Source organism: Mauremys reevesii, linkage group 6 (assembly GCF_016161935.1).
Source record: "Mauremys reevesii isolate NIE-2019 linkage group 6, ASM1616193v1, whole genome shotgun sequence".
Taxonomy (NCBI): domain Eukaryota; kingdom Metazoa; phylum Chordata; order Testudines; family Geoemydidae; genus Mauremys; species Mauremys reevesii.
In genome coordinates this window covers 98,506,951-98,519,587 of record NC_052628.1, presented here as the reverse complement: position 1 = coordinate 98,519,587, position 12,637 = coordinate 98,506,951, and the positions used below count along the sequence as shown (strand labels likewise).

General features: G+C 38.0%; 1 protein-coding gene across 6 annotated transcripts in view; it reads right to left on the bottom strand.

Moving 5' to 3' along the window:
- Nucleotides 1-12,637, bottom strand: part of MLLT3 (MLLT3 super elongation complex subunit) — a 246,147-nt gene that overhangs the window by 64,162 nt on the left and 169,348 nt on the right. For all 6 annotated transcript variants that reach the window (XM_039545641.1, XM_039545640.1, XM_039545643.1 and 3 more), the window contains 2 exons: nucleotides 12,295-12,438; nucleotides 3,865-3,984 (listed from right to left, as the gene is read on the bottom strand). In XM_039545641.1, the coding sequence (XP_039401575.1) occupies nucleotides 3,865-3,984; nucleotides 12,295-12,438 (264 nt within the window). The remainder of the gene's footprint in view (nucleotides 1-3,864; nucleotides 3,985-12,294; nucleotides 12,439-12,637) is intronic.

Here is a 12,637-nt window from a genome sequence, read left to right as displayed (position 1 = left end):
TCCATTTTTTTCTTTGCACTCACAGGGTACTGCCTGTGAGCTGTGCAATTCTTCCTTGAATAAACCTAACTAGGAGTGCTGTATAACAGTCTGAAGTTGGTGAGTGGGAAGCTAACATTCTTGGACTTCTTTGTTTAAATATTTACAGTTAAGACCCATTGTCAATTTCAATAGTACCCTATATCTGTAAATCTAAACTGAAACCTGAAATCACTACCCATGAAATATAGACTAAGAGCCATTCAGTAATATTTAACTGCAGTAATATTTAATATTTAGAGAGTGCTGTAAAAAGTTACATTCGCTCACTTGTACAGTCTGTTCACACCAATAAGGACGCGACACTGAAGTTGATGAAGTTACTCTAATTTATACCAGTTGTGGGTCTTGCCCTAAGTAAATACTACTCCTCAACAAGTTAGGGCTTAAAAATTTCCAAAAAGAAGTGGATTTCAATTTACAGAATGTTACCATAGAAGAATACCCAAGATTTTAATAATAATCAGGCTACGATTTCATTGAGTGTCCATTCTTCCAAACACAAGTGATAAGCCTAAATAAGGCAATGCCTTGGACATATTTTTGCAGATATTTGTGCCTGTTGCCATGAGCGTAGAGTAATACTGCTGTCTATTTTGTATGTGAGGCTGGGAGGAGACAAGCCTGTTTCTGAGGGGAGAAGGCTGAATAATCCTTCCCACTGGCAAGTAATGCAATGTACTGATACAATGACTCTTTCCACCATTAAACATTGCAATGAACATCAGTAAAAACTGAACAGAGAAGAAAGTGATTAATTAGAGGACTATCCCCATACCTCTGGCATGCCACACTCCTTAGTGAGGGTTTATAGTGATAATTTATTGATATTTTATCTCTGGATCTCTGACACAGGAGAAAAGGAATAGCTAGGTACTTATGGCTAAAATCAAAACAATGGTTTAAATCAGACACTATTGCTGTTGCATGCCCTTATTAAGTAATCAGATAACTCAGTCATTCTTTTACAACAGTTTCACAGATATGGAATGCAAACCTCCACTGCTGTATGACTCTATACCTGATCTTGTATCAAACCATTCCACTGCCATGTGTTTAGAAACTCATTGCTGGTAATTACACATCTACCCCAATATAACGCGACTCGATACAACACGAATTCGGATATAACGTGGTAAAGCAGTGCTCCGGGGGGACAGATCAAAGCAAGTTCAATAGAACGCCATTTCACCTATAACACAATAAGAGTTTTTGGCTCCCGAGGACAGCGTTATAATCGGGGTAGAGGTGTATATCAGCAGGGCAATAAGTAAGGTAGAGCTCCTGAAGCAACAACTCAATGAACATGGGCCTTTTCTATTGCCAAGACCCAATCTCCTGCTCCATACCTACCAAAATGGCTAGATACATTTACAGCAGGATAGCAAAGATCAATACAATATAATATACAAGGCAGCATACATGAAGAGACAATTGTACAGATGCACCACCCATGCCAATGCACTTCTGAACAATCACCACATGTAAAAGTTTTAAAAGGGAAAGCATCAATATTTGTGGACCGTGGACTGAAACTTGTGTAATAAATTGTAGAGGTTCAAAACTAGAAAGGGCCTCTTTGTAGTATGGTCATAATAGATTGGAAGATACCTTAAAAAAATATTGATTTAAGGTCTTTGGGAGGAATCAAATCCCTGAATATATTTGCCAGTCAAATCAATTATTTTCTGTAGTAAGACACTGGGTTTTCTTTAATTCCATGACTTACTTTTAGAATAACCTCACAATTACCATTTGTCAAGTGGCTTCCTGCGCTTCCTTTTAACATATTATTAAAAAGCAACCTGTACAGTGAAGCACTGAAGATGCAGATGTAACGGTAACAGACCCCGGTTGTTGGTGGGCGGGATCAAACTGGGGACCTCTGGAACTTAGGGCATGAGCCTCTACCACATGAGCTAAAAGCCTACTGGCTGTTAGCTAAACCTGTAGAGCAGACTCATTTTATCTGGGTTTTTTTAAGTGGTCTTGGTGCTATTAAACGGGACAGAACACCACACCCAAGGAGGTGTCTGGGTTACACAGATACAGAAAAAGAGGAAGGACAGTCCAGTAGTTAGGACTCCATTCAAGACCACATTCAATTCTCTACTTTGGCACTGACCTCCTTTATGACCTTGAGCAAGTTAAATCTCTGAGTCACAGTTCTCCTTCTGTAAAATGGAGATAATAGCACTTCCCTACCTTATAGGGGTGTTGTAGGGTAATTACATTAAAGATAGTGAGGCAATCAAATACTATGGTAATGGGGGCCATATAAGCACAATAGATAGACCACTTGCTTCTGTGTTTCCTTTTTAATTATGATCTATTTTGCATGTTACCAACATGTGCATTTAGCAATACCATCTCTTTGTGTCAGGAACACGTGGGTCAGTGCCTTATTGATACACAGGTATTGGTGCTGGCATTTTACCTAGGGAACAGTGCTGTGCACATTTACATTGTATGTAAATAATAAGCAATAATAGTACTCTTATGGCATACAAAATCAGGTGCCAATAACATCAAAGGAGTGTGCTTTAAAATGGTTTCAAGCAACAAAGGGAACCCAAACCCAAACAATAAAATACTGAACAAAGAAAAGCAATCAGGATAGAGATTTATACATTGATTGTTTCATGAAGCAGGTGGGTGTTTTTTGTTTGTTTGAAAAAATCCTAAAATGCAGTTTATTCCCAATTTACTTAAGTGATCTGAAGAAATTCTCTGCTACTTTGAACATGTTTGAACATGAAGAAATTGGAGAGGGTCCAGAGAAGAGCAACAAGAATGATTAAAGGTCTTGAGAACATGACGTATGAGGGAAGGCTGAAAGAATTGGGTTCGTTTAGTTTGGAAAAGAGAAGACAGAGAGGACATGATAGCAGTTTTCAGGTATCTAAAAGGGTGTCATCAGGAGGAGGGAGAAAACTTGTTCACCTTAGCCTCTAAGGATAGAACAAGAAGCAATGGGCTTAAACTGCAGCAAGGGAGATTTAGGTCGGACATTAGGAAAAAGTTCCTAACTGCCAGGGTGGTTAAACACTGGAATAAATTGCCTAGGGAGGTTGTGGAATCTCCATCTCTGGAGAGATTTAAGAGTAGGTTAGATAAATGTCTATCAGGGATGGTCTAGACAGTATTTGGTCCTGCCTTGAGGGCAGGGGACTGGACTCGATGACCTCTCAAGGTCCCTTCCAGTCCTAGAGTCTATGAATCTATGTTAATTTACATATTTCACATGGATCATTGAAATAATCATGCTTCTAGTACAGGAGGCAAGGTATTACTTTTACTATTTATTAGCTTCGCTTATTCACATTGATGACCTGGAGACTGATGACAGATCTTCAATTGTGAAACAGCAAGTAAAAGAATAAATATAATTCAAAAACCCCAAGGTCAGCACATCACAAGATTCACTTTGCCCATTTATTTTGATGCATGTACATTTATTTTAATTATTTACATTCTTAAATTTAATGATTTGTTTCAGTAATTGAAAGTATGCTAGTAAATGTTCTGTGGTATATTTTGCAAGAGTAATGAGATAGAGTTCTTTCAAATATTGGGAAGAGAAAAAAGCAATACTGTTATTTTTTAAGTGAAATATACAATGTAAATACCTCAACCATTGGTTGTTCTCACAACCATCTGAGTTCTGCACTACTTTTAAAGTAGTAAGTCAGTAAATTCACTTCAGTGAAGTGCCTGTAACATTGCATCTGCTAGGTTATTGTGAAACACCAAGGAATAAATTTTAGAAATTGCTTTCCAGATTTGCTTCACCACCTCAATTTCTCATATCAAAACAGGTCTCACCTTTGGCCCATGAGATGATTTCTTCTTCACTTCAGAAGAAGACAGGGAGTTACTGGGAAGGTTGGGGAGATGAAGGCTCTGTCCCGAAGAGACTGATGTGCCATCTGACATTACCATGATCTGTCATGAGAGAGGGAAATTAATGTACTGGTTAAATATCATAAAATACTATGTAAGGAATTAGCAATCATTTTGGGAGTGGAGATACTGCAAAATCTCCAACATAAACAGCAATCTTGTTTTCCTCTATAGGTGTTGGATTATTTAAAAAAATTCCCATCCTCCATGCCCATATGCAAAACTCTGCACACGCAAAAAAAACCCTTCAAAAACATGCCTAGTTTATTATATTAGAGTGAGTATTTTTTACTTGTAAACCTGATGAAAAAACCTGATGTCTCTTGGTTCGGATTAAAATACAGTTTGTAACCCCAATTCCATGTCCTCTATAACATTCAACACTTTTGAAATAAAGCAGTTTAATCTACTTGAGGCAGAAAGGCCTGCACTTATTGCCATCCCAGTAAGCAATATAAATGTGAGTCAGTCTTTCAGGAGTTTTGGCTATTGAATAAAGCATTGTGATGGAAAATGTATTGATGATGCAACTGATGCTGGTTAAATTTAGTACCTGAAAGAGTTAAGTGCCTTGGTTCTAAAATCCTTTAAGGAAGAGAATCCATCTTCCTAGTCAGACAGGCAAGATGCATCCATGCTGACTACTGAACCTGGCCTGATCTTGGAGGGTATATATTATTGGGTAACATATAATCTATTTGTGAAGCATTATATGCTAAATAGGTAAACCAACCAACCAAACATATGGTAGCATCTTAAGGTACTTTTGCAATGAAGCAACTATGGAGCTAACTGCATTGATGTATCAAAACTAATGGGACATCAATTGATACAAGTGAGGCGTTAAGGGTCAGAACTTTAACTATGGCTAGTTGGAATACCACACCCAGGCAGGGGTTGAAACCTTACAAACATGGTCTTGAACATAGATGGGTAGAAAACACACTTTGCCTCTACTATATAACACACAGTGGAGCTGGTCAGGTCTGCAAAGAACATGGTTAATTCAAGTTCTCTCTCTTGAATCAGAGTCCACATTACAACATTATAAGCAAATATCCTTTCTGGGAAATGTCATTTGTGCTAGCATCAGTTTATCTTCATGAGAGGAAGTAGGCATGAGCTCACTCACTATTACTGAGTTTGACTGTGTTCTACTCCTTGACTGAAAGTGGGATCTGTGCCATTCAGAGCTTGAAAATAAAATATATATATATATATATATACACACACAAAAACAAAAAACCACACAGTGCCAAGGAACTATCATTGGAATGGAAGCCATCAGTTCTTCCCTAAAGGATAACAATTCTGACTCAACCAAAATTCAATGTACTGTGGTTCAGCCACTGCTCAAACCACCATCTCTTGACATTGATGTTTTATCCACTTATCTCCATCTTGAAAACAACTTAAAGGAAGTCAATGTAGAAGGTGATACCCAGCATCTCCAGAGGCATTGGAACAGAGTGGAGGTTTAGACAGAATGAGGAAACATCAACAGGAGCAAAGTTAAAAGTCAGCTGAGAATTGTTACATGCAACAACTGCTTGCTTGATGCTCAGCTTGATGTGAAACAGTATTTTTTTAAAAAAGTTCACAAATCAATCACAGAAAAGGTAAGTACCATGTCTTACTCTGTGACCCATATGATGCTTTTCATGTACTTTTTCTTAATAGAATTAGTACTTTTGAAAATCCTATCCTGACAGCTGGCCTAACTCTGCTCCCATTGAAATTAATGGTAAGACTCCATTACCCTTAGCAGGAGCAGAATTAGCTAATGCTGAACATTTCTGAAAATGCCATGCTTAACGTTTGATTTGGTAGTAAAACACAGAGTTATGTTCAGAGAGGTAACTTGGAACATTTCAGTATTCCACAAAGAAACTGAGCAAATCCAATATTGATTTTGCAAGTAAAATGTAGATTTTCCTAAATGTGAGCAACATGAGGTCAAATTAATACCTAGAGTCCACAGCATGTTATTTCATTATCAACCACCATGAACAGTGGTAGAATTCTGGTCAGTGGGGTGGACAATGTGTGCAGTAGGCCAACTACAACTTAACCTTCTACATAGGCTCTGTAAAACTGACAGTAGCAAAATAAAGTCTCCTATGTACATTTCATTTCTTGGCTACTATAATCAAAAACATTTCCCTACCTGCCCATTCAATTAATGTGAGAAGAGGAATTTTCTGATCCTCAGGCCACTTGTCCTTCTCAGACCCAGAGTTGAAAATAAAAAACAACCCTAGCATCATTTTCATCCTCCAAGTCCCCTTCTATAACATTGGTCTTGCTAGCTAAGACATAACTTTAAGAAAAAGTTTAGGCTGTGAACACTTTCTTTTGAAACTTAGCACATTTCCTTGAAGCTTAAATTAAGGAAGGAGACAGGCCTAGGGTTCAGTTCTCAAAGAGTTCAGCTGATAAAATATGGTGCCCTTTACTTATACGGGAAAACCACTATGCTGCGTTTATGAGCACTTCCTTTTGAAAACACTTTGAAATCCCATAGCCATTGAGGGTATGTCTTCATTGCAGAGTTAGCTCAGGCTGTAGCATGGATGTGGTCCCTAGCTCCCCAGTGTTCACACAGAACATCCTTTGCCCCAGGCTTAAGGGTATTTTAAGCCTGCACTAACATATATAGCTGAGGATATAGGCTTGATATAGGGTTTTGCCTCAACCTGGGCTGGCAATCTGCTTACTTTGCAGTGAGGATGCAGACTAATCAAGGAGTGCTGACACTCCTTCAGTGCCTTCCCACCATTCCACCTGGGTTGTATTTCTTCTCCTCTACCTACTCCCCTCTTCTGCACTGGAACTCACCTACACGTTTATGTTCTTATATGGTGAAATCAGCCTTTAAACCCCATGCATGCCTACTACATTTCTGCTGCACTTTCACACACAGTCTGAGAAATCCTCTTCCCAGCGTGCTGCCAGCTGTCCAGATGCTGACACGAAGGTTCTGATGAACCTCTGGTGTGAGATCACTAAGACCCATGATTTGGGGAAATGTAGCCAAGATCAGCAGTTCTAAGAGGAAATCTCCAAGAATTTGACAGCAGAAGGAATTCAGTGGAAGGCATCTCAGTGCAGGGAGAAACATCAAAACTTTGAAGATTGCATATAGGAAGATCCAGGATCACTACTCCACAACCAGCAAATCACCATAAACATGCCTGTTTTGTTGCCAAAGTTAATGAAAGAAAAGCTGAACAAGGCTCAAACCTTTTAAAACTCCACCCTGGAACCAATAAGCTCATATTTTCAAGTTAAAATAACTTAAGATCAAAAGTACTGAGATAGACTTCATGTTAACTAAAGCGAACAAGAAAAAAAAATGTGCCCCAACATTCAACCACCATTCCTATACATTAAAAACTAAAGGGGAATTAAAGCTCTTGGGTCTTCTAAACTATGTGTTGGACACTAAAGCAAATGCTAATCATATAGTTTAAATAAACAATTCAATTACTTAAATCATGCAGAGCAAAAGATTAAAGATAATCCTTTCCCTAAAGGAACACTATACCTAACATTGGTCCTTGAGAGGCTCCAGCTTCCCCAAGTAGTACATTTTTTTTCATTACAGTAGATTATTTACAGGAGATTCAGAATATATACTTCATGCAGTAGAAGCAATTAAGATTAACTACTTGTTCAACATATAGGGACCTATTGTAATTTCAGATAGCACTAAGTGATAAGTATATGATGAATATTGGCAAACGCTGAACTTTAATGCTGACATCTTTAAGAAATGTCACTTTTCTGACAACTTACAGTTCCCTTGTTTAAAGTACCACTCCCCAAGATGCTCATTTTTATTTCTTCCTTCTATTCATTAGAAGACCAGCTGTCTATCCATGGGCAAGGGGAGAAAGGTTTCTGCCATAGGAGCAACTTGCACTTCTAATATTAGTTCAGAGACAGCAGGACAAAAAGAAAAACATCTGTTTCCAAGAGAATTATTTGCTGCACTGATTAACAGCAACCTACTCCTTGCAACCTCTTGATCTAAAACCTCAAACCACATCATTAATAATCACACATATTTGTAATAATTCTCCCAAAATGTTATAAATTGGACTTTTTGTAAGTTATGATGGCTGCTCTCCAAGGGCAGACTGTATACTGTACTTAAGGGAGGAACTGATGGATTTGAAGTCCCTTTCCAAAAAGTCAAGAGTATTAATTACACAATAGCAAACTGTACAAACATTCATTTATTGTACATATGGCAGACAGGGCTGTATTATATTGCTGTCTTAACATGAACTAAAAATATTTTTCCTGTGTTTTCCTGCAAAACTCACAAGGCAGTTGTTTGTAATGTCATATTGAATCAGGTGGTTTGTCCGAGGAAGACTGGGATTTTCAGGGGCAAAACTCCAATTTAACTGTTACCTATCATTCAGAGTCCTCCAAATTAACTTCTTGCTCCTGACTTAAGAAACAGATGAGATACCACTTCTAATCTTCCCATTAAAAATTGTATTTTTGACAGAAAATAAACAGTGGAATGGAATCAAATGAACCTTCTTTACCACAGAATGAAGGGAAAAGTGAGCCAAACTTTGCACCCAGCTAACTGTTCTCTGTCTAGAATGAGAGGTCTCTGAGAGGTATGCTTAGACTTACCGTTGTCATAACTATTGGCTTTGGGTCAGAAAAAGGTACACATCAGAGTCTTCATTCAAATACAAGAGGAGTTTTCATCAATGGAAACTGTTTTTTTGTCCTCTGGGATTTGATCTAGTCAGGTTGATAAAAGGCACACTGCTTATGTATATAAGGCAAGACCAACTGGTTGTCACTGCTCCCTGCCAATCAATCCTGCCACATCATCATTACTGTACTCTACTTAAGAAAAAACAAGGACAAAGTTTGATGTTGACTTTTTCACTGGAAATTCCTTGTTCTGCGAGTAATGCTACTTGATCTGGGACAGCATCTTTAGAGAAAGAGATGGACTGAATTCCACTGGAGATAGTGAATATTCATGCAAGGATTTGTTAAAACCTGCTCCTGCAAATCCTTTTCCTCTCCATATACATTAAAAAATCCAGAGATTAATTTAATTAAAACTGGAAGATAGAGATGAACAAAGTTATTTCTGAAGGGATTTCTGTGTAGAAAATGTTCTCCTGCAGAAATCCAGCTTTGAGAAAGGACTTGTACAAAGGTCATGTCCAAATTACAATTGTTTGGAACAAATGTTCTCCTTAAGTTTCTTGATTATAGAAAGATCAGTTCCAAGGCCAAATTACACCTTATCTTTTTCACGATAAGGGAGAAAATAATTCTCAGACTGGAAGGGAAATCAGCTACACAGTCAGCTGAATCTTAGGATCCTCTGACTTATAGTGATTTAGGTGTTAGACAGGAGACTACAGTTATTGAAATATGGCATGACTCCAAGTTATTCTAGGTTGGTCTTCTGGGTGGAGTCCAGTATTTTCCAACAGTCTGAAAATAGGCTTAGCAAGTGCAAATAGTTCTCCTCTGTGTTTGTTTCTCAGTCTAAAGAAAAAGCCTCAATTTATGTTCAAAGCATGTGTCCTTGGATAGTGCCTACACAAAGCCTGCCCTTCATCTTTATGATGGCGGGAAGATATACTCTAACTCCCCTCTCTCCCTCACCCCACCTCCTCCCAAGAGAGAAGACAAGCATTTGGAGTCACGCTTATCATTTGGAAGGGAATATTCCAAAATAGGATTTGAACAGTAATTGTTCAGAATCAAGAGGACCATAAAAGGAAGAACAGTATCATTTTCAGGAAAGTGGATGTACTGTAGTAATGTATTTCCCGTCCTGTTTGCACACAGGACACATTAATGCAGGACTTAAGCTTTGGAAAGAAAATAAACATTCTCCATACAACTATTAAAAAAACTAATCAAAAGATTCTCAATTTGGGAGAGTTTTATAGAGTCCATCTTTTACTCCTAAAAAGAAAACATCGCATTTTACATTTAAAGAGCACCATTCATCTTGAAGGAGAATAACTCGACCATGTCTTAAATGTTGCCAACTAGAGACATAAATCACTAGGCATCTAGTTTAGATTTCCTGAAGCAGCTTCATTTGACTTGTGAGAAGCACATGCACCATGGTTTGGGTTTCCACATAAGAGGAAGACAGAAGCTGAAACAATGATGGTGAAAACACTCCTAAATTCATTGCCCTGAAAATGCTCATCTTGATCTGAAGTGTATTACTTGCGTCAGCAGTGCTACATCCTAGATTCAGTCAGTTGTCTATTCAATCACTCTTCAGAATAGAGGGGAGGGGCAGATTTTCAGTGCTCCTACCTCCGTCCCGAAGAGTAAGGAGAATTTACAGTAGTAAAAATAAAATGGGTCTTCCAGTACTGGAGGTCGATGAGGACCTTTAGTCCTTCAGGTGTAATTTAACTACTAAACGGACAAGACCTTACTGCATTTTCTGTACTGAATTGATTAGATATAGGCCACTAGCAAAGAGATAATTAACAGAGGTAAGTATGAAAGACTAGTAGCCTCAGATACAGGTGACTTGTTGACTGCCAGTACATGAGGGAAGTGAGAGGAAAAAAAAGACAATGATGGTTGATTTGTCTTCTCCAAATAGCAAGAGAAAATGATCACAATAAACAGATAGTGATGTATACAGAACAAGAGGAGATAAATGCATTTTGGCACTGCACAAAGTTAAGTCATATATATCAAATGTAAGGTGTTAGACACTTATTGTTATTGTCCAGCTGAAAAACAAATAAATGGTAGCACGATAGTCAACACGATCTGTATGTGTGTGGGTGGGGAGTTAATAATTAAAACTGTTAGAAAGTGTACATTCAGGTTACCTTACAATAGCAGAACTAACTTTTCCAGTGATGCCTGGACTGATATACAATATGCTAAGTATTAAAAAAGGGACTTTTCAAATATTTTTGGCCTTTTATCTGTAAGCACATTTTCAAAAGCCAGAAATAAGCCCACCCAGGGCTGCACTTCTAATTCTAGCAAATGCAAGTTGAAGTTAAATGTAGCTCATCTTTCTATACCCACACAGGGCTACTGTAGCAACAGACATTCTTTTTTCCAGAAACATACCTAGCTCCCTCTTCCAGTTTATGCACACCACTTACTTAATGTTTTATTTTCGAAGATCCTATTAAGCTAAGACATTTTGTCTGAAATACTTATAAAACTAGTCCCCTCTTCAGTTTCAGCCCATGACTACTTGCTTTCTAACTAGTCACTGTCTCAAATCATTTTTCTCCCTTTCTTTTTGTGACTGTATACATTTGTACAAGATCTGTTCTTTTTTCGAAGACCCCCTACATAAGCCAAATAAGAATAATCCTTTTATTTACTTATGAGTACTCAACATATAAACAGAAACCTCTCCCTCATATAAACACACACCAAAACAGTGAGGCACTTTCCTCCAAAGATGTTAACATTCATACATATGATATAAGTTTGTCCCTCTTACGCTAACAGACTGTCTTAGGCCTACTAACACCCATTCAACCGCTATGGAAAGAAGTCTAAAGCTACTTCTACATAGTCCCACAATTTGGACTATGGCATATACCAGCATGCTATGCTGTAACTCCCCCATGTGGATGTTGCTGTTCGTGTTAATGTAGTCCTCTAACGAGGTACCTTTTAGTTAGCACAGGCAGCTTCCACACAAGGGAGTTACAGTGCAGCATGCTAGCAGATGTTGCATTTCACACCCTCAAAGTCTTACCTGCAGGGTCATAGACAAACCCTAACTTGGTATAACATACACCTTCATACATTGTCTTCTGGCTCCTACTGTGTAACTTACACCAACTTTGTCTCTCTTACAAATCAGAAGAGTGAGTATAAGTAGATCGAAAGCAGTCTGAGGGTAAGGGAGTCTAATTCATGCTGCCTTACATACCACTTCTGCACTTGGTCCACTTAATTTTCCAAACACTATAATCACAATTTTTTAAACAAACTTTAACTTTGTGTTATTTGATCTCACCACAGTTTGTATCCTGCATTTCAACTTCAGAGGCTCATATAAAGACATTTCATTCATGAACTTAATTTCCTTATTGCCTTTGCAGAAATAAATGTGAAGACTTTAACCTTAAAGACAGCGAAAGATACCATTAACTAATAGTGTACTTTGTCGTGAGTCAGTCAAAAAAAAAAAAAAAAAAAAGGTCTGCTTACTTGTTCCCCCTCAAACAATCACTCACATACTCCACTTAATTTTACTCTCAAAGCAACTTTTATTACACTCAGTGCACCAGCAATAAGCAGCAAGTTCTTTAATGTGATGACTTTCAACATGGGTGTGGGACTCACCCCTCCGGCCTTCAGCAACTTTCTTCTGAATTCTTCGGTTGGGTTGTTGAATGTGAGCTTTTCGCAGCGGAGGTGGTTTACAGGTGGGTGGCCTTCAAGGTGCAGGAATAAGTCATAGTCAAAGCGGACTTTCTTCGGTTCTTCCTGAGGGTTGAAAATAACCACATAGAAAAAATCTACCACCACAAATAATTAGCTTGAAAACAAGTGCTACATAAAAGAGTTAAATAAAGAAGGTGTCAATTAAAATGAATGTTACGACATTTGTACTGTTCTCTTATATTAAAACTAGTTGCATAAAGCTTGCTGCAAGAGTTCATTTTTAATGTAAGATCCTCTGTAG